At 41.8% G+C, this 27,139-nt stretch overlaps 3 protein-coding genes and 1 non-coding gene across 5 annotated transcripts; 1 reads left to right on the forward strand and 3 right to left on the reverse strand.

The window, feature by feature from the left end:
- Positions 1-212: 212 nt before the first annotated feature.
- Positions 213-6,208, reverse strand: LOC125922498 (uncharacterized). The gene is made up of 3 exons (XM_049630085.1): positions 6,203-6,208; positions 4,977-5,310; positions 213-4,714 (listed from the first exon to the last, which is right to left on the reverse strand). The coding sequence occupies exons 1-3, from the start codon at positions 6,206-6,208 to the stop codon at positions 4,287-4,289; spliced, it is 768 nt and encodes a 255-aa protein (XP_049486042.1). The 3' UTR covers positions 213-4,286.
- Positions 5,309-15,031, forward strand: TTI2 (TELO2 interacting protein 2). 2 transcript variants are annotated; one of them, XM_049631629.1, is made up of 7 exons: positions 5,309-6,902; positions 8,019-8,205; positions 8,770-8,862; positions 11,245-11,432; positions 11,510-11,653; positions 13,623-13,785; positions 14,927-15,031. In XM_049631629.1, the coding sequence occupies exons 1-7, from the start codon at positions 6,256-6,258 to the stop codon at positions 15,029-15,031; spliced, it is 1,527 nt and encodes a 508-aa protein (XP_049487586.1). In that variant the 5' UTR covers positions 5,309-6,255. The 2 variants fall into 2 exon arrangements, with proteins under 2 accessions (XP_049487586.1, XP_049487588.1); XM_049631631.1 differs by lacking the exon at positions 8,770-8,862.
- LOC125924171 (small nucleolar RNA U13) lies at positions 5,429-5,532 on the reverse strand. Its single transcript, XR_007458335.1, has one exon. It is a non-coding gene; the product is annotated as a small nucleolar RNA U13 (small nucleolar RNA).
- On the reverse strand, positions 15,011-25,665 carry MAK16 (MAK16 homolog). Its single transcript, XM_049631632.1, has 10 exons — positions 25,563-25,665; positions 22,818-22,867; positions 22,616-22,725; positions 22,445-22,509; positions 22,102-22,253; positions 20,828-20,882; positions 17,513-17,587; positions 16,700-16,804; positions 15,915-15,980; positions 15,011-15,752 (listed from the first exon to the last, which is right to left on the reverse strand). The coding sequence occupies exons 1-10, from the start codon at positions 25,575-25,577 to the stop codon at positions 15,558-15,560; spliced, it is 888 nt and encodes a 295-aa protein (XP_049487589.1). The 5' UTR covers positions 25,578-25,665; the 3' UTR covers positions 15,011-15,557.
- Positions 25,666-27,139: the final 1,474 nt, after the last annotated feature.

The following is a 27,139-nucleotide window of genomic DNA, read 5'->3' on the forward strand; positions in this document are numbered from 1 at the left end:
GGAGGATATAATTTAGTAGCAGGATTCACATTTATATAAATGTACATTTATAAAACACTACCCTAAGATTTAGAATTCTTTCAGACTACCACTAGAGCTATTGTATAATCACTTTGAAAATAGCAATAAAACCAAGGGAGAAAAAGAAATCAAAATTACTGTACCAAGTCCAAGAAGAAAGACAAAAAAAAAATTCTTTGGTTGTTCTGGATTATTCAAATGGGTTTGTTAACAATAACAAAAACATTAAAACAAAAGCATACTTACAAATAGAATCAAAAGAAAGCAATTTATAAGACTGACATTTAAATCATCTACAAGTATAAAACATTACCCTAAAAATTATAATCCTACCAAGCTTCCAGTGAGCCAAAAGACAGCCTTCATTTTTACTTGGCACTTTTTAAAAAAAATTTTAATGTTTATTTATTTTTGAGAGAGAGAGAGAGAGAGAGAGAGAGAGAGAATGAATGAGTGGGGGAAGGGCAGAGAGGGAGGGAGACAAAGAAACTCAAGCAGGCTCCAGGCTCTGAGCAGTCAGCACAGAGCCTGATGTGGGGCTCAAACCCACAAACCATCAGATCATGACCTGAGCCTAAGTCGGACGCTTAATTGACTGAGCCACCCAGGTGCCCCTTTACCTGGCACTTTCTTAAACTGTAGATTCTGGGATCCGTTAGTTAGTTTCACAAACTAGTTGCAATAACGCCAGGTTATTGCAAGCAGCTCAGAATAATATGGTATGGCAACCTTGGCCTGGCCTTAATCTGCTTCTCCTGAGGATGGGATCATTCCTGACACGAATGGTCCCATCCTCTGTCCGCCCCCTGCCTCTCCCCCTCCCCTGTTCTCACTCTCTCTCAAATACAAATAAATGTTAAAAAATTTTAAACATACTGTTTTTGACTCCAACAAGAAAATTCTTTGTTAGGTTCTTCCTGGGGAAGCCTTTTTTCTGACTGCCCACTTCCTTACTCAATACCCTTAAATCCAGGTTAAACATTCATTATGTCCTTTATTCTTTTCAGGTTAGGTGGGCTCCTCATGAAATAAACGATCCTGTTATGACTACTGCTTGGATCATTTTCATTCTTGGTTAATTATTATGATTTCTTGATGACAAAGATTGTAGGACTACCATCAACACTTCATGGTAGAAAAAAACACTACTTTATATTGTATATAACATTTCATCTGATTTCTAAAGAGGAGTAGAGGAGACTTGGTGTCCAACAGCCTCTAGGCTGGGTCCACTACATGATCCATGAGCCGGAATCAAATATTCTTCTCTTTAGACGACGTCTTCCAAAAGAGCAACCAAAATGAAGTATATCTGGGGATCGTCGATTAGATCTTTTTCAAATGTAATGTATATGTGTATATAAGGTTGTACTCAGTGAATACTTGAAAAATGTGCAAATCGTTCTTCCATACCTGTGCATCAGCTGTATTCTTCACAGCAACAGAGCTCAGTTAAATGCAACTGCAAGTAGGTTACTGTAAGGTATTCAAGATAAATTGCTTCTAGTCAGTTTTCCTCTTAATATAAGAGCCTGTTTGATTTTGCCTGTTATTTTTGTTAAAGTTTGTATGTTGCATTTTAAAAAAGTTCATATTATATATTTCATATTATATACATTTCATGTTATATATAATATTTCATATTCAAAAATGAAGGCTGTCTTTTGGCTCACTGGAAGCTTGGTAGGATTGTAATTTTTAGGGTAAGGTTTTATAATTTTAGGTATTTTCCCAATTTATAGAAAACAGGATCTGACACTGCAGTTGGTTGAGATGTCTTTAAAAGCTCTTAATTTCTATCAGTTCTCCCTCCACCCCATTTCTTCCATGTGAGTTATTTCTTGAAGAGACTTCTTTAAGTTGTGGAACTTCCCATATCCTTGTTTGGCTGATGATACCATCGTAGTCTCTTTTCGTCTGTTTGTCTGCCATATTTCTTGCTATTTATCTGGTAGTTAGATTTAGGAGTTTGATTAGATGAAGTTTCAATTTTTGTGCAAGAGTGTTTCATAGATGCTGTGTACTTCCTATTGCACATGGTATCTGTGTGTCTCACTCTTCGTGATGCTGTTAAGATAAATCAGTGGGTTCAGGTTTTTTAGCTCCATCCAGCCATTTTGTCTCCCACTTACATTCCACCTCATACTTTTTAAATTTTTTCTTTGTAAGTAATCTCCATGCCCAGCATGGGGCTCGAACTCACAACCCTGAGATCAGGAGCCACATGTGACACCCACAGAGCCAGCCAGGCGGCCCCCACCTCATACTTTGAATAGCCATGCTGTTAAGCCATTGTTGCCTTGTCCCCGTGCTTCATTAGTAGTTGTGAAGAGTGAATCTCTAATTCTAACCTTTCTGTTGCATTTATTATCTTTTCAAACTATTTGGGTACCCTGAAATAACAGCAGAATAGAGACTTGATTTTTTCCTCTTATTTACCAGTTTTCCAAATAAAGAGTTAGTTCCTTAGGTGATACAAGGCTGAGCAATGAGGGATTTAAAAAAATATTACTACATATTCATGGATTTCTATAGATATGTTAAGATCAAATCAGTCATTATTCTTTCTTGAGCCCAAACTATTCCATCTTTAGCCAAAGGGTGCCCCTTTCTATTTGCTCTTGGGTTCTTTTGACAAAACCTCAGTAGTATTTGATAGCTACCTTGCTTTCTGGCCTAACAAAATGTCACAGGCTCATCTTACACAATCCCTGCCCTGGTCCTGAAATCAGTCATTTCCGAAAGGGGTCTCTGTTCCTCTTCAGTGGGCAATGGCATTTAGATGACCCATTTGGACACTAGGGCTGCTCATAGCCAAGAGATTGCCATTGCTTCTTGGCCTTCTCAGTGGACACAGCCTGCATACATGCATTTTGTAGAAAGAGAAAATTTAATCATGAATTCATACTACCATTGCCAATTTAAATTTTCCATTCTACAACTTATCCCTGACATCATTGATTTTGATACCTGTATCTTTTCATCTCTCACTGAAGAGCTTGATTTCCAACAATATCAATTCAATTATTTACTATTTTATTTATACATATATATAATACAAATACACGCAATAGCATATAAATAACAAGACTAGTATTATTACTAACAAATAGTGTTATTAAATGCAGCTTGATTTCTTGGCCATTTTTTTTATCCTTAAGATGTGTCACACTAAGATTATGTAGTCAAAATAATGAGTTTTAAAGTCAGTTTCTTATTTTTCCATGCAGTTATGTCAGTAACTCCTGATATACTTTGATTAATGGCTTTTTTTGTCCTTTTGCAAAATGCTTTGCTATTTTCTTTTAAAAATGTAGCATGTAAACCATTTACATGATTCCAAAGTCAAACTATAAAACACAATATATGAAAATAAGTCTAGCCCTTATTTCCATCTCTTACATCCTGTTCTTCTTATATGCAACCATTTTTATTAGTTTGTGATTTATACTTCCATTGCTTCTTCTTTAAAATGTAAGCAAAGCACACATCTTTCTTCGAAGGAAGGCAGCGTATACAGGGTCCCAGTCTTGCTTTTTTCACTTAATGTATCCTGGAGTCTGGTGGCCTTCCACAGAGATGGTCTTCATTCTTTTGTAAAGCTTCACAGAACTGCATTCTGTAGATATATCGTGGTTTATTCAGCCAGTCTTCTGTGGATAGACACGTGAACTCAACAAACGTTTACTGCATGGCTAAATTGTGCCAGGCCCTGGGGATAAAGACGTGGTCTCTGGCCTCAGGAAACTCAGAGTGAAGAGGGGGAGGTCTCTGCAATACAGGTAACTTTGCTCACAAGGTAGGGAGATCTTGGATCCACTTAGCACAAGCAGTGGGTAGAACAGGGAAAAGAGGCTGACACACAGGAGGGACACAGTAACAGTCTATTGACTGGCATCTTGCTCCCACACGGGCCTTAATATGGGAGAATCCCCTTGGGATGAACTAGTTTTTGTCAATGTTTGAAATTACTTAGAAAATCATGAGAGCCACCGATTGGTCGGAGAAGGCAAGGCCAAATGAAAGACGCAAAGAGGAAGGTTCCTAACCACAAAATTCCCTCAAAAGAGGAAACGTAAATTAATACATAAGCTGTGGTTTAACAATTAAAAGCTACTGCCTGTAGAGAATGTAACACTCCCCAGAGCTTGCCCTAAGCTGTTGACACACACATATATAACTTCTTTATTTTTCATAACAATCCTAACAAGTAGGGACTATCATTTCTCACATTTTACCGTTAAAGAAATTAAGGCACAGAGAGGTTACTGGACTTTTTCTCCAAGGTCACACAGCGAGCGAACAAGGAAAGGAGCAAGGAAGACATCGCAGATAGGACACCCGCAAGTAGTGCCCTCTCCCAGGTGGGACCAAAGTCCTCTAAGTCTCTCCGGATCCGAACCACTCCCTGGGGAGGAGAACCTCCCTCCCTCCGTCCCTGCAAACATACACCCCACGATCGGAAAACCCCACAGGGTTGTCTCTGGATTCTCTGGGGTGGGGGTGAGGGAGCAGGAATCCCAAAGGCAGGCGGCGACCTTCTGGGTGCGTGGCGGAGGCGCGGGGCTGCTAGCCGAGGCTCCCCCTCCGAGAAGCAGCCAAGCCTGCTCTCCGACCCCTTCCGGTGTGCGACGCCCATTTCTTCGCGCTGCCGCTCCCGCCTTGGCACCAATCAAGTCTGCTTCCCGGGCTCCTACGATGCGGGGGAAACTACAGGAAGTCACGAACAAACTCCCGGGGACAGCCAGGCACCGTTAACCGCCGCTGGGGAGCCCAGGTCACTTGGGCACAATTCTACCCTCTGGGAACCCGCAGCTAGGGGACAAGCAGTGCCGACGCAACATGACACGGCGAGACAGGACACGTTCTCACACTGGGCCATGGTTGTCCAACCCGCCCCGCCTGTCTAAGCCGAACCAATGACCGCTAGGTGGTTGTGGGCCCCCTGCTCGAACCTGCAGATTGTCGAGGCCCGCTGGCTCGCTCCCGGCGCCGCCTGCCGTCCAGAGCCCAGTACTGCGCGTGGCCACACCGCAGCGCAGGGGGCTCACACTCGAGAGCCGGCCCCCGGCGCGACCGCGCCAGCCGAACCACCCATCTTGCTGGAAGGCCCCCCGCGTCGGGGTGGGGGTGGTCAGACTTCAGAAGTGCATCCGCGTCGGGGTGGGGGTGGTCAGACTTCAGAAGTGCATCCTCGCCGGACACTGGCAACTGACTCCCCGCAACCCACGGGTAGCCATTTAAAAACGCCGGCTCCCGGCTACTAACACCTCGTATGGAACTAAAAAGCTAGGGCTCGAATCCAACTAGAAAATCAGCGTGACAACCTGCAACCAGAATACCGACGGATATAAAGGACACTAACTTTCTGCATCACTCGAAGAGTAAAAGGATCCTCCTAAGTTCACGTCAGACGGGTAATGTGCCAGCGTCGTAACAAGGTTTAAGGGTGGCACATGTCACACAACGGCGTGAACACCCAATCATCACGCTTATGAACTACAAAAGGATCGGCCCGCGCCTCCTGTTAAGGAGTCCCGAGGATGTCCCACTGACTTTACAGAAAGGGTGACATACATAGTACTTATACACTCAGTCTCAACCGTAAAATCCTGTACACTTTTAAGACATTATCGATGTTCTTCTTTTGTTCCTACCTTACTAAATGAAAACAGAAACAAAACTAGCAAGAGGATCTATCTATGCAAATTTTTCGCCCAAACGCCACCTTTTCTGGAACCCGATTCTCTGTTGCTTTACGACAGTAGGTCGTGAAATGACGAAGTGTTGCCTCAATATCAGCGGAAGCTAGCTTTGTGCTTTGCGGCAGCGAGGATAGCTAGGTCCGGATCCTGATGGGCACGGGGCGTGCGGGAAGGTCTGGAGGTGCCCGTAGAGGTGTTCTGCTCATACCTTAGGGGGTTATTTCTTAAACTCTTGGGGTTTTGTTTTTGTTTTTAATCATCCGTTGGGAGTCTGAGATTCTCTTACTCCCAGAGAGGCTCCTTTCCCTTTCCTGCACCTTTTCCTCTGCAGACTTTACTTTTATTATGCTGGTTAGATTCTTGGTCCTCCGTCCCCCGGACGTCTTGCCGTTTTATTTGGCTTTAGTTGTTTTCTTCGGGAGAATTCCAGCATCCGAGTGATCTTTCTCTAGCAGATCCCCCCGCCCGCCCCTTGCCTCCATCTTGGTTCTCTGGGGGAGACCAGCTCATCACTGCCGCAGTCCGAGAAATGGAGCATGACCGCTCTCGGGAATCCCCATCGCGGGAAGGCACTTCCTTGCCGGGAGAGTGGTCTTCCTCGGCCCTCGGACAGTCCTTCTCCCAGATTTTGCACCGCCTTACCAGCCAGGAGTCCCGACGGGGCAAGGCCAAAAGTGCAGCAGTTCAGGACCTCAGTGCTCTCATAGAAGCCGCAGAACGCGATCAGTTTTTTGAGGGGAGTGGCACATCGCTCCACGGAATGCCCGAAATGCTGGGGCAGGTGGCAAAAGCCCTGGAGAAGTATGCAGCCCCACCCAAGGAGCAGGAAGGTAGAGGTCATGGTTACTCTGAAGTGGCCGAGAAAGCGGCAGCAGTTGGCTTAGTATTTCTTAAACTCTTGGGGAAATTTGAGGCGGCCAAGAATTCCTTGGTTTGCCCTAAGTGGAAGACAGGCCTACGTGACTTGGCAGGACCCATCTATATTTTTGCGGTCACACACAGCTTGGAGCAACCATGGACCAGCCCAAGATCTCATGACGTTGCTGGAGAGGTGCTCGCCTTACTCCTTCAAGTTACTGAGTGTGGTTCTGTGGCAGGATTTCTGCACGGAGAAAATGAAGATGAGAAAGGGAGATTTATTTTAATAATGGAACTTCTTAAACCCGATTTGAATAAGTGAGTATTCTTGTTGAGAGAGCTACTTACTTGAGCTTCAGCCTAACGTTTTAGAATGTTAGATAGAGCTCAAAGAAACTTGAGTTTCTTCATCAATAAGATAAAGGTGTTGTAATAGGAGATTTCTTAAGGCCCAGAAAGGTGATTTGCTATAAATGACATTAGACATTGGCAAATTCTACATTAGAGCCCCGGTCTTCAGACTCCCCATTTTCTACTGCTCTTTGCCATCCTCCTGACAACTGCCCTTGACATTGGAAGTTCTGTCCAAATTATTTATACTGAACTTTCTTCAGTTAGGTGAGAATGGGATTTGGAGAGGATTTAAACTTAAGTGGTTTGAATTTAAACTCGGGGATCTTGAAACTCATCAACAGTTATTAGATAAGGATGGTTATTAGATATGGAAGCAGTGTTTGGGATGAAAAACACCCTATAGATTGCTGTTAGCTAAAGTATTTTCTGTCAGTTCTACCTGCTATTTTGTTAGTATTTGTGACACCAGAGTGATGAGAGAAAAAATGTGCACATAACTCTCACTTAACCAGGAACTTGGAGTTCAAAGGCTTGGTTTGGAGGTAGTCTGGTACTTCTTTTTATTGCTTCTGAGTAGAACCAGGTCAGAGGGCTTCTCTGAACCTGTTTCATTTTTTTGTAATATAAAGATAATATTATCTATTACAGAGTTATTTTGAAGGTTAGTTGAGTAAAGTGTGTAAACCCACTTTATAAGTTGTAAATTGCTGTTCAAATATTGACTCATTTACTCCCTTACAATAATTACAGTGATGCTTGAAGACGTTTCCTTTACTTCTCTCCCGTGTCAGCACGTCTCCTCTGTAACCACCCACAGATTCTTTACAAGCTGTTGGTTTTAAATGGATCCTTCTCATTGGATTAGCTTTAGACCCAGAGCCCTGGGTGATTATTAAATGTATTTAGTGTAAGTTATTTTGATTTAGTATGCATAACATCAAGAGATATCTTATGGGGGATGTATTTTTTTCAAGGGCAAGATAATGCTTTATTTAGCTTGAGTTTAATTTTTTTTTTTTTTTTTTTTTGCTAGCTAACACTGTATCACTTTACTTCCTGTGGTTTCACATTTCCATATAGAGAATCCTGGAAGAATAACCCTGCCACAAAACATGTTTTCTCATGGACTCTGCAGCAGGTCTCTCGACCCTGGCTGAACCAACATCTGGAGAGGATACTTCCCCCATCGCTGCTCATCTCGGATGATTATCAAACAGAGAACAAAATACTGGGTGTCCACTGCCTCCGTCACATCGTGCTTAATGTGGTGAGCGACCTCTGCACTTTGTCATCTGTGTTGATGGGACAGACTGAGTCATGATATCACTATTCTTGCCTTTTCATATTTCCTATTAACTTTCCATTAATGCCGTTACGTGAAAAAAATCACTGATTTATATTTTTTCTTTATATTTTCCTTCTGCCAGCCTAGTAGATTGTGTCTCGTAGGTAATATGTGGAAGACACCTGGGCCATGATCACGCGGGTCAAAATGAATAACCAGACCTTGAGTAATTAACAGTTGACTTTCAAGGAGCAAAAGAATCGGAAACTGAAAGGGATTACACACACCCAAATGCGCAAGCTGTTACTCAAGGAAACTTTTTTTTTTTTTCCCTCTTAACTATGTGTTGTGGAGCTTTTAAAAAAAGTATACACAGAAGTAGAGGGTGCTGTTCTGGGCCCAGCACCCTTCTGCTGCACCACTTTGCGGAGAGTGCTATTATGAATCCTTTGGTGTAATAGACCCTACGTACCCATAATTCAAGTTCGAAAATCATCCATGGTTTGGCACCGTTGGGAAGCTTTTAACTGGGTAATTTGCTTGCAGCCAGCTGCTGATTTGCTCCAGTATAACAGAGCCCAGGTCCTCTACCACGCCCTTTTCAACCACCTGTACACACCGGAGTACCGCCTCATCCAGGTAACCGTACGATTTGTTTATTGGCTGTGAGTCCCAGTTCTCAAATTCGAGTAGAAGGTGGCAGTGTGCGAATAAGAATAGTTGAGCCCTTTTCCTCTCTTGGAAAATGAGGATGATAACTAAGTCAGGGCCAACTTGAAAATAAAGAGGTAGCAAATGACTCGTGAAAATGTCTCGATACTGAGCAGGCATCCACATTGCTGAGTCTCCACAGAAAAGCCAGTGTTTTATCTTCATTTGGGTGAATTACACATTATTTGAGGGTGGCTTTATGTGTGAAAAGTTCTGTTTTACTAATCTTAAGTGTTCTTCTCTGCTCCTCTCTATGAACTCACAGTTGAAACTCCTTGTAGGTTAGATGTTCCAGTGCCATTCTTTCATCCAATACACATTAAATACCTACTGTGTGCTAGTAACCACTGTCCGTTCCAAGAATGAATGAATCAAATCAATGAATCTTAAAGCCCTTCTGGCTTTAAGAAACCCTTTGAGGGGCGCCTGGGGGGCTCAGTCGGTTGAGCGACCGACTTCAGCTCAGGTCATGATCTCGCGGTCTGTGAGTTCGAGCCCCGCGTCGGGCTCTGTGCTGACAGCTCAGAGCCTGGAGCCTGCTTCGGATTCTGTGTCTCCCTCTCTTTCTGCCCCTCCCCCACTCACGCTCTGCCTCTCCCTCTGTCAAAAATAAATAAACATTAAAAAAAAATTAAAAAGAAACCCTTTGGAAAGACATGTAAATAAATGAGTATTTTTACATATCTACGGTGCAGAGTGATAAATCTATTAGAAGACATTTGTATAAAGGGCAGCACATGTCCAGCAAAAGGCAGTTAACCAGGTTTGGTGGTGTTGGGATGGTTTTAGGATTTGGGAAGGAGTTGATATTTGACGGATGAATAGAACTTTCTTAGGATGGGAGAACATTCTGAAGACAGAGAAAACAAGTTATATAAAATCAGAGGTGGAAATAACCTTTTTTGTGCCTGCCCTCCCTTCCCTTGTCCCCCTGCCACCTTTCATTTTAAATATTAATTTAGGTATTAAATTGAGGATCCAGGTACTAAGAGCCAAAAAGTTTAGGGCTCTTTAGATGGTGGTTTAAAAACAAAACAAAACTCATAGAAAAACCAAAAATCTCAGGAGAGCTAGAAGGGAGTGCCTTGACACTGAAACTTCAGATAGGGTAGGTCAAACTGGACACAGATGAGGACCATCTTAGATTCTGTTCAGGAGTGGTTTTACTGTAAGTATGTATAACTACTGCTTAAACTTATTTAATGGCAGGGGCGCCTGGGTGGCTCAGTCGGTTAAGCAGCCGACTTCAGCTCAGGTCACGATCTCGCGGTCCGTGAGTTCGAGCCCCGCGTCGGGCTCTGTGCTGACAGCTCAGAACCTGGAGCCTGTTTCAGATTCTGTGTCTCCCTCTCTCTCTGCCCCTCCCCTGTTCACGCTCTGTCTCTCTCTGTCTCAAAAATAAATAAACGTTAAAAAAAAAAAATTAAAAAAAATAAACTTATTTAATGGCAATGGACTTAGACTCCTAAAATTTGGGTTAAAGTCTAGGGCGCCTGGGTGGCTCAGTCAGTTGAGCGTCCAGCTCTTGATTTCGGCTCAAGTCATGATCTCACAGTTCGGGATTCTCTCTTGCTCTCTCTCTAACCCTCCCCTCCTCAGGCTCTCTCAAAATAAATAAATAAACATGAAAAAAAAATTAGTTTGGGTTAGTCCCAGGTGTGCTCATGAAGTCCCATTTCATAGCTTAGCAAAGAACAGTCTTGAGTAGATGTTAACTTGTTTGGAGATAACGTAAAATAAATTTGAAAATATAAAGTAAGGGGTGTGTGGGTGGCTCAGTTGGTTAAGTGTCCAACTTGGCTCAGCTCGTGATCTTAGTTCATGAGTTCAAGCCCCACATCGGGCTCTGTGCCAACAGCTCAGAGCCTGCAGCCTGCTTCAGATTCTGTCTCTTTCCCTCTGCGCCTCCCCTGCTTATGCTCTCTCTCTCAAAAATAAACACTAAAAAAAAAAAAAAAAAGAATATAAAGTAACATACACTTGGGGTGCCTGGGTGGCTCAGTCAGTTAAGCATCTGACTTTTGATTTTGGCTCAGGTCATGACTTCACGATTTGGGAGTTCCAAGCCCATGTTGGGCTCTGCACTGATAGCACAGAGCCTGCTTGGGATTCTGCCCCTCTCTCTCTCTGCCCTCCCCCACTCATGCGCTCTCTCAAAAAAAACATTAAAAATAATAATACACTTCCTGTGCTTTTACTAGTATCTTTCAGAATTCTATAATGTGGACCCCACAGACAGATTAATATGGGTGCTAGACGAGTCAGTGAATGCAAATGAACGAACGCTTCTTTTCTGTTACTTCCTCCTAGGCTGTGCTCTCGTGTCTGCTGGACTTATTCCCTGTCCTGGAGAAAGGCCTGCACTGGAAGGGAGGTGGGGCTCGACCCACCACACACTGTGACGAGGTGCTGCAGTTGATCCTGACCCACATGGAGCCAGAGCACCGCCTTCTCTTACGCAGGACCTATGCAAGAAACCTGCCAGCGTTTGTGAAGAGGCGAGTGCCCAGCCGCTGGTCTGGCCGCACCCCTCAAGTTCATCCCTGTGGTGCCACATCTTCTCTTCCCTTTTCAGGTTGGGGATCCTAACTGTCCGGCACTTGAAGAGGCTGGAGCGAGTTGTCATCGGCTACCTGGAGGTTTATGATGGGCCAGAGGAGGAGGCTAGACTGAAGACACTGGAAACCTTAAAACTTCTCATGCAGTACACTTGGCCCAGGTAAAACAGCCAAGCAGGCAGGTGGGCCAAGAGGGACAAAACTCAGCCAGTTTTCACTTCAGAACTTGCCCAGGTATACTTTCAGTACAAAGTATTAAGGACAGGCCTGTTTTTACATTGCTATTGAATTTTGAACTGAAGTTGCATTGAAAAGATAAAATACACCCATTGTTAACTTCAGGTGTATATCCCTCAATTTATAATGCATATTAGAATTTCAGAGTCCACTTAGAAGTGCTGTAATAGACATGCTTAACTTTGTTCACCCTAAGGTTTTTGAAATCTAATTGAGAACAGAGAACTTCATAGCTCATTACTGAACATGTGTGGAGCAGTGACCAGGAGAATACTGAGAATATCATTGCTTAGAAAGCATTCCAACTCTGGCTTGAGGTGGGGTCAGGAACAATAAAGTGGAAGGGAAACATGTTAAGTCAGCAAAATACTTTCTTGCATCAACAAAGTTTAATTCAGCTGGAGTCCGGTGCTCTAACATCTGTATCTGTTCTGAACCACAGTACTCTCATTTCCTTAGAATGTACCCAACCTTTTCCCTTAGTTACATCTGGAACTGGACTGCCTTGGTTTACTTACAGTCTTTCTCCTCCACTGAACTGTAAGACCACTTTGGTATATTGAGTATATGAAAGTTTAACCAGTACCTGGTTCTTAAATACACAAATATTTGAAGAATGAATGGACTAAAATAGACTGAATAGATGGATGAAAGAAATTGAATCCAGTTAACATTGGCAGGCCTTTAAAGAGCAGAGACTAAGCTTCCAAGTCGGGATTGTAGGAAGGTGAGAAAATCAGTGCCCTGTATGGCACGAGGGGGGGCTGGGGAGTAGGAAACAGCAGGTTTTATGTGGACGATAGGTGGAGGACTGAGCAGCAAATAGTATAGGAAACCGCTAAATACTTACTAGATCAAGGGATGTAAACTTTTATTCTCCCAGTCACATTTCTGTCCAGAGATATGGTTTACTGTGCATATTTTTCCACTACAACCTCCATTATTTTTCAGCTTCCATTAAGGCTTTTAAGGTTTTTTGTTTTGTTTTTTTATGTAAGAAAAACTACATACAATTTGCCATTTAAAATGGATTCAGTGGTGGGGCGCCTGGGTGGCGCAGTCGGTTAAGCGTCCGACTTCAGCCAGGTCACGATCTCGCGGTCCGTGAGTTCGAGCCCCGCATCAGGCTCTGGGCTGATGGCTCGGAGCCTGGAGCCTGTTTCCGATTCTGTGTCTCCCTCTCTCTCTGACCCTCCCCCGTTCATGCTCTGTCTCTCTCTGTCCCAAAAATAAATAAAAAACGTTGAAAAAAAAAAATTAAAAAAAAAAATTAAATAAAATGGATTCAGTGGCATTAAGTACTACCTTCACGATTTTGTACAACCATCACCACTGTCCTTTTCCAGAACTTTTTTTCATCAAAATTAAAACTTTCAAAAATGCTAAGAAGTTGAAGTTAAATGGGCTGGGCTTAACTGAGGGTAAAAGCTAGGATCTGGAATTAAATAACAGAAAATTCTAATTGTCAATTTGGTCCCAGAAGCCAAGCATATTTCACTTCATTTTAAATTTCCAGGCCTATGACTGTATAAAAGTTAAAGGACTGTGGGCCATCTGCTGTTCTCTGGCCCAAAGTAAAAGCCCCTGGTAAGGGGAGATCCCACTTCTCACTTTCCAGGTGGGGCGATTTCCTTACAGTAGAACCAAGCTTCTGGCTTGGCAGGCCAGAGTACGTGTATTGGAGCTATGCTGCAGAAAAAAGGGTTCAAAATGAGTTCAGAAATCTGGCGTCTCGTCTCTAGTTCTGCTTCCAGCTCCCTGGTCTTCTAAGTCATTTAACTTCAGTTCCTTCATTTAGGAAATAAGGGCTTTACAACTTAGATGGCCTTGAAGTCTCAGTTTTAATATCCTGATTTTAGAGTATGAATGTAACTTTTTTCTTCCTGATTCCAGAGTTTCCTGTAGACGTGTGGTCTTATTGAAGGCTCTCTTGAAACTGATCTGTGATGTAGCAAGGGATCCAAACCTTACACCTGAGCCTGTTAAGAGCGCCTTGTTAGAAGAGGCCACAGATTGCCTGATTCTCCTGGACCACTGTTGTCAAGGACAAGTGAAGGTAAGAGTCTGCAACCTGGTCCTTAGGAAGCTCGTATGTTTGATTATAATTTACTGTTCACATGCCTGACCAAGTCTGTAAGTGAACACGCATGGTTCAGGTTTTCACCTGGGAGCCCTCTAACCTTCAATAAAGGCGGATTAACTTATTCAACTTTTAAAGCTATTCAGAGGTATTTAGGCCAAAAGGCAAGAGGCTCAGGAGATGTCTCTTGGGTGAGGATAGAAAATGGGCAAAAGACTAAGCGTTCTTAAAATTTAAGTTCTGTTATATCTGATTTTTTTTTTTTAAGGATGAAATAATGAGCTATAAGCCACCAAGAAGTAATAATATAGAGTAATTCAGATCCCAGAAATGTTTCCAGTTTTTCCAGGGCACCTGTATTTTTATTTATCCTTATTCTTATTTTTCCACATGGGAATTCTTTAGTTTCACATGTCACAAAAGTTAACTTGTCATAGCCAAAGCATATAATGGCTATGTGTATATTTATATATATTTATAAACTATTGCCTCATTTCTTTTTTTTTTTTTTTTTTTTTTAAATTTTCAACGTTTTTTATTTATTTTTGGGACAGAGAGAGACAGAGCATGAACAGGGGAGGGGCAGAGAGAGAGGGAGACAGAATCGGAAACAGGCTCCAGGCTCTGAGCCATCAGCCCAGAGCCTGACGCGGGGCTCGAACTCACGGACCGCGAGATCGTGACCTGGCTGAAGTCGGACGCTTAACCGACTGCGCCACCCAGGCGCCCCTGCCTCATTTCTTATCCCACTTAGAAATCTTCAGGTTATAAAGCAGCATGAAAAAAATTCATATCCTAACAATATTTATAGAGTATTGTTTGTTGTGTTATCAGTTTATTCAAATTACTTCGTATTGGCTCTTTAATCTCTGGCAGTTTTCAAGTCCTGGATCCAATCTAATTTGCATTGGCTGGGATCAGTCTGCTGGTTCCTGAGCCAGCAGGACATCTGCCTACATGCCAACACAGCTTTTAAAGTTACACCTGTTCCATGAACTGTTCCCTAGTCTCATCCATTCTTTCTTTCTTCGAATATGGTACCGAGAAACAAGAACCGAGGTAAAAGGAACAGAAGTATCAATTAAAAAGAAAAAGCCTGTTTGGTTTCATATTTCAGGGTCTCCTGGTCAAAATTCTCCAAAGCTGTGAAGACAGCAAGGTGGTGAACTGTATCAGAAAAGTCCAGCAGGTTTCTGAAGGCACGCCCTACGATGGAACTTAAGATTTGTCTTACTTTCCTAAAACAGGAAGACTTTTCTTCTTGTTCCAACTGTATAAATGGAATCATTTAAGAAAAAAGGTATTTTTACACTCAACAGTGTAACTTAGTTCTTTTTCCTTCTTTTATTCCCACAGAAGTAGGGAAAGGAGAACAAGAAAAAACTGAAATCTGAACATTTCTAAATAAAGTTGAGGGGGGGTGGGGGAGAAGGATACCAAGGAAAACAGGTGGGTAGCATTTAAAATTTAGAAATATTTACACCCACAGATTCATCTGTTAAGCTTCTTGGGCTCAAGCTGTTACTTCAAAACATATGCCAACACTATAAAAATACTCTGTTCACAACTTAAGGCTTTCTCCACTCCCAGATTTCCTTGCCCCACAGAAGCAGCATAAATATTAAAGACACAAATATTGTGTGAAATACTGTATGAAAGAGCAAAACCTGGAGGTATATACATGGTTAAGGTAAAAGAAAGGAGGATACTGAAAATGTTCAGTCCTGTTGCAGATGTCCAAAGGGAAGTCATGTAGTTTTGGCCTTGGCCACAGGCTCTGTCTCCTGCTCATACTCTATCTCTACGTAGGCTCGTTTCCTCCGCAAAGGTCCTTTCAAGGGTGTTTTGCCTTTATGTGTGGCATCAAGGGCCTTTTCTTCTTCCTCACTGGAGGATTTATCATCCTGATCTTCATCACTACTGGCATCCAGCTTATCCATATCCTGATATGGAGAGAGGAAAAAAAGAAAATGCTAGATGCATCTCCCAAACTCCTTTCATCGTCCTCTCAATTTAGAACTAGGCAATTTATCTGCCTCTGTGTGTGTTCAGAAACGTTCTGTTCTCTGAAGGTCAAAGGTCAATTTTTTGCCCATAAATCTCACCTCAAAATCACTTATGTCACTCTCATCCACCTCATCATCTTCCACAAACTCTCTCTTTCCCACATCCTAAAACAAAACATAACTGTTAAGTTGAAAATACAGAATGAAAATTCAGCTCACACATCTAATTCTATTCTTTGATAAGTGCAACAGTAACAAACAGAATCATAGTCTACTTACTTAGTCCCAACCAAAATCTAATTATTTCCAAGTTTAATACTTCTGAATTAAAAAATTTTAGGGATATCAATTCTCATGCCTAATACAAATCATTAGATCATTTTAATTTGCTAAAAAAAAAAAAAGTACATTAGAAAGGCTTTACAAACACTTAAATCTATTAATTTCAAATATCAAAAAAGGGTCACTACTAGGAAAAGTACATCTATGTGCCTGTATGAGCGCACCATGTGATTAGCAATTACCTGCTAAATCTGGCCTTTTTCTAAAAGACTATCACTCAAGTACCTCCCCTATATTAATAGTGAAATTAAATCCTGTATAAATTTCAGGTTCCTGAATGGTATATTCTGTCAGCTGATGAGGATTCTTCATTTGTCCCCTTAAAGGAAAAATCTCAGAATGCCAATAAGTAAGATTAAAATCCAACGTGTTAATAGTTTGTTGACTGAACTAAAATTAATCTCATGATAGAAAAAAAAGGACCAAATAATTATTTTTGGGTAGGGGAGTGAAAATGCTGTTCTGTCACTCAAGTACATATAAAGAGATCTAGGTCTACAGGTTACTGCTTTAGGAAGCACAAACGAACAAACAAGGCTTACTTCTTCATCATCTTTTTCCTCAGCATCTGAAGAGTCACTCTCTGCCTCCTGCTGTTCCAGGGCCTTGTCGAAGGCATGAATGGGGAAGTTGTAGATGTCGCCATACTGAGGAACATAAATACAGACTGGATTTAACATCTGGATTTTACACTTGAAGTCCACTGTCCGATGACATACTGTTTTCTCCTCAGTGATTAAATAAGAATACTTAATGTGATGGATAATAATTTTTCTATATTAATTTCAAGCCTAGAGCCAACAGTGTCTTTACAAGCCTGTTTCTGACATTTAAGTAATCAGTGGTTAATACCAAACACTATAAACTTAGTAGTTTATAAAATCAGTGGGTTGGAACAAATGTAAATTTGCTGATAGGAAATAATACGGGAAAAATAAGTTCTATCCGTTTTGTCTCGTAAATGACAGTAATTTTTAAGAAGATTTAATTCCTTTTAAAGAACCTTAGACTAGGGTAATATGCAGGAGGATCAGAACTGCATGCCTTTTCTTATCTAGAGCTCTGAAACCGTTGCGTCAGGAACAGGAGTTCACAGTATGGTGCAAAGGGAAAGGTCTCTTTGCTGGATGGAACATCAAGGGTAACCAGGGCACCTTTCGTGTTCATGTTCATGAACTAAGACGGGGAAGCCAAGGCCTGTATATTCCAGGAAGGCCTGTTCTATTCCAGGAACAAAATCAAGGTGAAGACCTTTCTAGCATCTTTGAAAGTAAAACACACTTCCCACTATTTCCTAGCATGATGTTACTGTCTAAAAAGTGAAATTTATATCCCAAACTTCCTAGCTTTCTCACCGTATCTTGTTTCAGTCGCTCCAGCAATTCCTTTTCAATGGCATTGTCCAGCTGAGCAGCTATTAATGCCTTTTCCTGTAACAGAAAAATTTGAGTAAACCCATTTACTTCCTTAGTACTCATATTTCAGCCTGTATAAGTAAAAAACCAAAAAAAAAAAATTTTATTTCAAAAAAAAAAAATCACTTTTTTCCCCTCTTGCATTAAAAAAAAATCACATACCACGATCAAGTGGGATTTATTCCCAGGATGCAAGAGTGGTTCCACATTCACAAAATAATCAACATGATACATACGTATCATTAGAAACGATAAAAACCATATTATCATTTCAATAGATGCAGAAAAAGCATTTGACAAAGTACAGCAACCATTCGTGATAAAAACCCTCTGCAAACTAGGTCTAGAGGGAACATCTCTCAACATGATAAAGGCCTTATATGAAAAACCCACAGCCAACATCATCATCAATGGGGAAAAACAGCTTTTCCCGTAAGGTCAGGAACAAGGCAAGGATGTCCACTCTCACCACTTTTATTCAATATAGTACTAGAAGTCCTAACCACAGCAATCAGACAACAGAAAGAAATAAAAGGCAACCAAATTGGTAAGGAAGAAGTAAAATTCTCATTATATGCAAATGACATGACACTGTATATAGAAAACCCTGAAGGCTTCACCAAAAAACTACTAGAACTGATCAATGAATTCGTTAAAGTCACAGGATACAAAATCAATGTACAGAAATCTGTTGCATTCCTATACACTAACAATGAAGTGGCAGAAAGTAAAATTAAGAAAACAATCTCATTTACAATTACATCAAAAATGATAAAATATCTAGGAATAAACTTAACCAAAGAGATGAAAGACCTGTATTCTGAAAACTATAAAACACTGATAAAAGAAATTCAAGATGATGGAAAGACTCATGGGGCTGGAAGAGCAAATCTTGCTAAAATGTCCATACACCAAAGCAATCTACACATTTAATGCAATTTCTATCAAAATACCAATAGCATTTTTCACAGAACTAGAACAAATAGTAAAACCACAGAAGACCCTGAACAGGCAAAGCAATGTTGAACAAGAAAAAATTGAAGGTATCACAATTCCAGATTTCAAGTTATATTACCAAGCAGTAGCAATTAAAACAGTATGGTACTGGCATAAAAATAGACACGTAAGGGGCGCCTGGGTGGCCAGTCGGTTAAGCGTCCTACTTCGACTCAGGTCACGATCTCGCGGTCTGTGAGTTCGAGCCCTGCATCGGGCTCTGGGCTGATGGCTCAGAGCCTGGAGCCTGCTTCAGATTCTCTGTCTCCCTCTCTCTCTGCCCCTCCCCCGTTCATGCTCTGTCTCTCTCTGTCTCAAAAATAAATAAACGTTAAAAAAAAAATAGACACATAAATCAATGGAATAAAACAGAAAACACAGAAAAAAGTTTATAATTATATCATCAATTAATCTTTGACAAAGGAGAATTAAAATATTCAACAGGAAAAAGTCTCTTCAACAACACTGTTGGGAAAACCGGAGAGCCACAGGCAAAAGAATGAAATTGGACCCCTTCCTTTCACCATACACACAAAAATAAACGCAAAATGGATTAAAGACCTAAATATGAGACCCAAACCATAAAAATCCTTGAAGAGAGAACAGGTGGTAATCTCTGACATTGGCCATAGCAACATTTTTCTATATATGTCTCCTGAGGCAAGGCAAATACATGCAAAAATAAATTATTGAGATTATATTAAAATATTTCTGTACAGCGAAGGAAACAATCAACAAAACTAAAATGCAACCTACTCAATGGCAGAAAATATCTGCAAATGACATATCTGATAAAGGGTTAGTATGTAAAGAACTGATACTACTCAATACCCAAAAACAATCCAATTTAAAAATGGGCAGGGGCACCTGGATGGCTCAGTTGGTTCCATGTCCGACTTCAGCTCAGGTCATGATCTCATGGTTCGTGGGTTTGAGCCCAGCATTGGGCTCTGCATTGGCAGTGCGGAGCCTCCTCGGGATTCTCTCTCTCTCCCTCTGCCCCTCCCCCCAACTTGCATGTGAGCACACACACACACTCTCTCTCTCTCTCTCTCTCAAAATAAACTTTAAAAAAAAATAAAAATGGGCAGAAGACACGAACAGACATTTCATCAAAGATACCAGATGGCCAAAAGACACGTGAAAAGATGCTCAACATCACTCATCAGGGAAACGCAAATCAAAACCACAATGAGGTATCACCTCACACCTGTCAGAATGGCTAAAATCAAAAACACAAGAAACATCAAGTGTTGGTGAGGATGTGGAGAAAAAGAAACCCTTTTGCACCGTCGGTGGGAATGCAAACTGGTGTAGCTGTTGTAGGAAACAGTATGGGAGAGCCCTCAAAAAGTTAAAAACGGAACTGCACTACAATGCAGGCAATGCACTACTGGGTATTTACCCCAAAATACGAAAACACTAATTCAAAGGGTTACACACACCCTTCTGTTTATGCCAGCATTATTTACAATAGCCAAAATATGGGAGCAGCCCAAGTGTACGTCGATTGATGAATGGATAAAGAGAAAGTGGTATTTAAGAAACAAAACAAACAAGGAAAAAAAAAAGACAAACAGATCCTTAACTCTACAAAACTGATGGTTACCAGAGGGGAGGTGGGTTGGGGGGAATGGGGGAAAGAGGGAATGGGAATTAGAGAGTACATTTACCATGGAAAAAAAAAGAAGAAAGAATGCTCAAACCCTGCTTTGAGTAGTATGCAATGTATAAGATTAACAACATACCAAAATTCTGATTTCTCTCTCTTTTAATGTTTGCTTTTGAGAGAGACAGAATGTGAGCAGGGGAGGGGCAGAGAGGGAGACACAGAATCTGAAGTGGGCTCCAGGCTCCAAGCTGTCAGCACAGAGCCTGATGCAGGGCTCGAACTCACAGACCTCAAGATTATGACCAAAGCCAAAGTTGGACACTTACCTGACTGAGCCACCCAGGTGTCCCCCAAAATTCTGATTTCTAAAATACTTAACTTCAAGAATCTCAGACAAGGTACTTCTCTGTTCTCCATTAAATATATCTCCAAGAACCCTTATTTTAACCTGCCCTGAAAATCATAATCTTAAAATACGAATATCCAATATCTTATGCAACTAATACTGTTCTCTATTAGCGAACCATTACCCAAGGCCCAAACAGTTCACAGGAAATGGTGACTGAATCTTTCTCATGATCCCTATACCTATAGAGTCCTACCCTCAATGACATACAGAAGCTATGAATACAAGAAGGGTAAGTTACCTCTCTTCTTTTTTCCCTCCGCTCCACCTTCTTACTCAAGGGAACAAGCTTCCTCCTATGGAAAATAAAACACATTGTCAGAAAACCCAAGGGCATGTTTTGTGTGTTCCTTTAAAAAAACGAGAAAATAGGAATGGAGTTGGTTTTGTAGGGCTCAGCTCAATATAGCTAACATTACATACCTGTAATTCCCTAAGTAGTGAATACTACAAGTCACACATTTTTACACATATTTTTATGCTTATTTTACTTTTTGTTTTCTTTGAGCATTCTGAGACTTCTGAGGGCACTCACCATGCTTCATGATTAATGCTTCAGTTAACTAAAATAAAGAATTTTCTGTAGGGATGCTTGGGTGGCTCAGTCGGGTAAGTGTCTCACTCTGACTCGGGTCACAATCTCCCGTGAGTTCAAGCCCCACATGGGGCTCACTACTGTCAGTGCAGGGCCTGCTTCGGGTCTTCTGTCCCCCGCCCCTCTCTCTGCTCCCCGCCCCAACCCCCAACTCTCACATGCTCTCTCTCAAAAACAAACATAAAAAAAAAAAAATTGTCTGTAGAAGACTGCCACCTTTAGCTTTCTCTGCAGGTCACAACGAAAAAGTATTAGGACCTAGCACTCCTTAGTAAGATATCCAATTAATTCCATGGATTTCATATCACTTTTTAAAATTAATTTTCGGTGAACCCGGGGTAAAGTTCTGACATTCTTATTTATCCCCATTTTTTAGGTCATTGTTAAATCCCTAATTTTACGATTGTGTCAAGGAGTTATACAATTTCCTGAAGCTGATTTTCAGACAGGGAGGAGATCATCAATTTCTACTATATTGGTTTTTATTTTTGTTTAAGTTTATTTTTATTTATTTTGAGAGAGAGAGCGCAAGCGAACACGTATGTGCAAGCAGGGGAAAGACAGAGAGAGAGGGAGAAAGAGAGAATCCCAAGCAGAGTCTGCCCTGTCAGCATGCAGCCCGACATGGGGCTTGATCTCACAAACCGAGAGATCATGACCAGAGCGGAAATCAAGATTCGGACGCTTAACCAACTGAACTACCCAGGTGCCCCCCCGACCCCCACACTGTTTTTTAAACAGATCAAAGGGCACAACTTTAATCAGAGGTAAACTTTCTTCGTAGCATATCATACAAGGTTACCTGAAACTGAATTTAGTAAGAACCATTACTAGACATTTCAGAGTCTCTCCATAAAATGATCCAAGGAAAGACAGACTTAAAAAAATACACATAATAGATGAATGATCTAAATACTTACTGTCGCTTTAATGTAAGTTTTCTAATTCGAATTAGGTACTGGGTGATCTTGGTGAATCTCTGCTTACACTTGTGTCGAATGAAACGGGGCCAGTAAATTAGATTTTCATCTATTTGCTCCAGTGCTCTCTCATAGTTTTTATGAAGCCGGACCTATAAATAGAAAAAGAAAGCTTGAAGAGTGAGGGTAAATGATTAGGTGGGCCTTCACTGCTATGATACCCAGGGGCCTATTGAGGTTGGCTTCAAAAGTTTAATGTAGCTATGGTCAAGGAAGAGAGAAAAGCATGTGGCAGTTTTGTTATTGATCAAGGGTCACTGTCATTTTATGTCCTAAGTCTTACCCGTTCCCAGAGCCGCCTAGGAAAAGCTGCTCGTTCTATAACCTTCATATACAAGTAGCACTGTCCTGCAAGGTAAAGTAAATACCGTTAATATTACTTACAGAGAGACCAAAGAATATCCTTTTAAAAGCTGTTGGCTAGTTCTCATGGAAGTTCAAACTAAGCAGTTACCTTTCTCTTCTTTGATAGTGGCATACTGACTGTTTGCCAGGGGACAAGACGACCGATTACATAGTCCAGTCAGGCTGTATTCATTTCTGCAAAAACTCTGAGTCTTGGTTCTAGAATGAGAGGGAAAGAGCAAAAATTGTAAGAGGGGTTAACAAGAGGACAGCTGAAGGAATCTTTGCCCAAGTTGCAAATCTAGACTCACCTTATTTTGAAGGAACAAAATTGCTTGTTTCCGAGTGTGTCCCAGATAACCTGCAAGACAAGGTAAGAACACATTTCAATTGCTCTGACCCAACAGGTGGGAGTATTAACCCAGGAAAACACAGTGCCCTGGTTTACTTAGGAGGTCTCAAAGGAGTCTTTGAGGGATGAGAGGAGGAAGACATGCTTTGTAAAACAGTTTGATCTGTGGGGGCACCAGGGTGGTTCAGTTGGTTAAGCACTGGACTCTGGATTCCACCTGCTCATGTCATGTTCTCACGGTTTGTGAGTTCAAGCCTCGCGACAGGCTGTGCTGACGTCACAGAGCCTGCTTGGGATTCTCTCTCACTGTCACCCTCCTCTACTCCTCCTCTTTCTCTCAAAATAAATATTTTAAAAATGTCTGATTTGTTTTCTTTTGTAGGGATTCTTGTAGGGAAAAAAAACACAAATTATCAGTAACCACAACCCCCTCACCCACAGATAAAACTTCATTAGAATTTTGTAAATATTTTCGAATTTTTTCTATATATGCATTCCAGCAACAGTATGCCTATATGTATATTTTTAACAAAAGTGAGATACTAATTTTGTGACTTTCTTAATATGTTCATTACCCATTGTAAAAGGCTGCACAGAACTAGATTGTTGGATATATGTACCATAATTTCATCTCATCTGGGCAAAGAAAATCATCTACTACTATCCTCTATTAACTAATGTGTTCTTTATTCATTCAGCATTGATGGTATACTTAATTTATGTAAGGCACTGACAATCCTAGAACCTGACACACAGGAGGCACTCAAGTATTTATTGAACGAAGTAAGGTAGTGTCCTGAAACAGTTTTACCTCTCTACTTAGGGAGAAAGAAATGTAAACAAAGCATCACAAAGCACTAGTCTAAGTGCCACAAAAGAAGTTTGTAAGAGCCTTTAAGTGGGCTGCCCTGAGTAACTGGGAAAGGCTTTAAAGCAGCTACAGTAGTTAAAGCCTGATACATAAAGAAATGTAAACAAACAACATTTTTGGAATTTTATAGGATGTGTGTTTGGCAGGCGATGATAGGAAACAGGTAGGAGGAAATGAAACTGGGAAAGTAGGAGTTCATTCGGGCTTGTGGCTTTATTATTATTTTTTTAATGTTTATTTATTTTTGAAGGAGAGAGAGACAGAGTGTGAGTGGGGGAGGGGCAGAGGGAGAGGGAGACACAGAATCCGAAGAAGGCTCCAGGCTCTGAGCTGTCAGCATAAAGCCCAACAAGGGGCTCGAACTCACAAACTGTGAGATCATGACCTGAGCTGAAGTTGGACGCTTAACCACCCACACGCCCCAGGCTTGTGGCTTTAAATGTCATCTGTAAGTCGATGACTCCCAAGTTGTCATCTCCTGGTCAGACTTCTCACCTGAGCTACAGACTTGTATATACATTTAACTGCCTACTTGACGTCTCCACTTAGAAGCCTGAAAGGCCTCATACACATTAACATGTCCACACCCCTTAAAAGAATACTGTGTTCCTTCCCCATCTCCACAAATAAAACCACCAATGAACTATTCGAAATCCTTTGATTTCTCCCTTTTCCTCATCATTGAATCCATCACATAGTCTTTTTGGTTATACTGATAATACAGATCTCAAATGCATCCACTTCTTTTCATCTCCACCATTACAACCAGGGTTGAAACTACTTTCATCATGCTCTAGTTTCCTTGCTCTTATGCTTTCTCTCCTTGAAAAGACTATCACAAAACTAGACAACTTTTCACAAAAGTCAGATGTCATTTCCCATTAAAAGCCCTAAAAGACACTACATGATCTTGTCCTGCAAACATACCTAACTTCATTACCTCTCTCTCTTCCCTGGATTCCTATAGCACAGGTCACATCAATATTCTTTAATACAGTCCTTCTCTCTTATATCCAGACCTTTGTATTGTACTGTTCCTACTGCCCAGATATTTTGCTTTTCCCTCAGCCCCTCAGTGACGGTTCATTCTCATCTTTTAGATCTCAGCTCAAATGTCTTTTATTCAGAGAAACCTTCCCACAACAGCTTTGTCTGAAGTGGTCTCTCCTAATTACTCTCTCCTTCATCAACTTTGGTCTTCTTTTCACAGTATTATTACACAGTACAGTGGTTTTAAATATGTTCACTTGTTTACCATCTGTCTCCTCCACCAGAGTGCTCCAGAAAAGCAGAGGTCTTTTGTCTGGCTTATTAAAAACTAAATCTCCAGTAATTACCACACTGCCTGGCACACAGCGCTTCTGTATTTCCCAGGACTAATTAAATGAACCGAGGATGCTTCCAAAAATTATGGCGTGGGCAGACCATGAACAAATGTAAGGAAAATCCTAACACAGGAAAAAAAAGATTTTAAAGTAACGTGAACACGGAAGAATGGGATCTGGAAATCTGAGGTCTAAACTTGGCTATACCATCCCCAACCTCACCTCCACCCGCACCTCCCACATCCAGAGACACCATGGGCAAAGTCCTTCATTGCTGGGCACCAGGGACTGAATAAGCCAACCCTGTGGACTGGCGCTGTTCTGGCCCCTTCACCCCGCTGAGGCAGCGCTGGGGATCCCGGGTAGACACGTGAGAGCCCCACGCTCGGAAACCGGGGTTCCAGCAGCCTCGGTTCCGCAGCGACACGAAGCTAATGGGCCAGCTAAGTGTTGCCTCTGATCCCCCTAAAGCAGGAGAACCCAGGTGGCAGAGAAACAGGACACTCACATCATCTGACTGCATAGCGTCGGCAGCTCAGCGTGCAAACCCGGCCAGATCTCGGGGGCAACCATGCTTCTTCCGGAGAATCACTTCCGGAAAGCCTAGTCTCACCTATCGCGAGAATTCTGATTTCCCCGGCTTGCACAGCGCCCCTTGGCGGTCTAGCTTCTGCGCGCATCTCCAAGTCCTGCGCCACGTCCGGACCGTTACCGTGCGCCCCCGCTGCCGTGTAGGTCTTGTTCCCGGTCTCACCCTGGGACGGTAAACCCGGCTAGGAGGCCCCTGCCACCCCGCGCAGGAGTCGGTCGAGTCCTGGAGCGCAGAGGCCGAGGTCCATGGGCGCGCCGTGGTCCAAAGCGCGGGTTGTGATTGCCCGTGAGGATTGGCTGTCCCTCGCCGGCCGCCGGGCGTCCTCAGTCTCGGGAGTGCGCCCGGGAAAGCGCGGACCACCTCCCGCCGGGCCTTAGCGCCTGGAGGCCGGGGCTGCGTTGTCTTTACTCCTTCTCCACCAGGCTGGGGAGCTCAAACTCTGTCCTTCTTCACCTGAGACCCTGATTCCCGCGCTCACTCCTCCCTCACTTAACCCCGCAGACACTCTTGTTCTCTTTTGGTGTGGGTCCTGACCTTTGAAATTCATGGATTAGATAATATTTTTTAAAAAAAATCGGAGGACTAACAGCTTTCCCCCGCTTTTTATTTTAATGGGAAAAAGAAAACCTTTATTAGCGCACACCATTTTTCAAAAGAATGTTCAGTTTAACACCCAAAGAGTAAACAAAGGCACAGTCTCAGAATAAGGATGGGCGATTAATTTGCATATCACGGTATAAAATAATTAAGTATATCATAAGTAATTTTGCTTCATGCTGGTGAGAACTATGAGTTAGAGCCACACCATTGGAAAACATTGATTTAGCACAGGTTTGGGGAACCAAACTTAGGTTATAAAAAACAATTGCTATTTACTAAATATCTTTGGGCAAGTCAGGTAGCCTTTAGCAAATTATCCCATTTGAAAAATGCGGGTATGTGAGGTCTAGAGGTATGTTAAATGCATAGTTTACATTGCTTCATAAAAAAATAGTTGTGATTGTTCTCATTCACCTACTTGCTTTCCCTGGTTTAAAGACCCAAAGGGCAGTCATATCACACACACACATACCCTTTTATGCTAGTAAAATCAAATTTAAAATAATGTGGAAGAGGGGTGCCTGCCTGGCTCAATTGGTAGATTGTGCAACTCTTGATCTCCAGGTCTTGAGTTCAGCCCTACCTTGGGTGTAGAGATTATTGAAAAAATAAATACAAAGATGAAGCTTCTTAAAAAATAATAGTGATGTGGAAGAAATCCAAAGGTAGATGAAACTCACCAGGGTCACCACACCACACTACCCAAATTGTTTTAAGTAGGGGAAGTGATATATTTTTCAGTTTGATTTAGAATAACACTCCTTCCCTGCTCACCACCAACAGGTGAACCCAGTGAATAGTTTTTTAAACTGAGCTATAATTGACACATTAATTTCAGTAGTACAAAATAATGATCGATATATGTATATATTGCAAGAGGATCACCACAATAA

The sequence above is a fragment of the Panthera uncia genome, chromosome B1 (assembly GCF_023721935.1).
Source record: "Panthera uncia isolate 11264 chromosome B1, Puncia_PCG_1.0, whole genome shotgun sequence".
Taxonomy (NCBI): domain Eukaryota; kingdom Metazoa; phylum Chordata; class Mammalia; order Carnivora; family Felidae; genus Panthera; species Panthera uncia.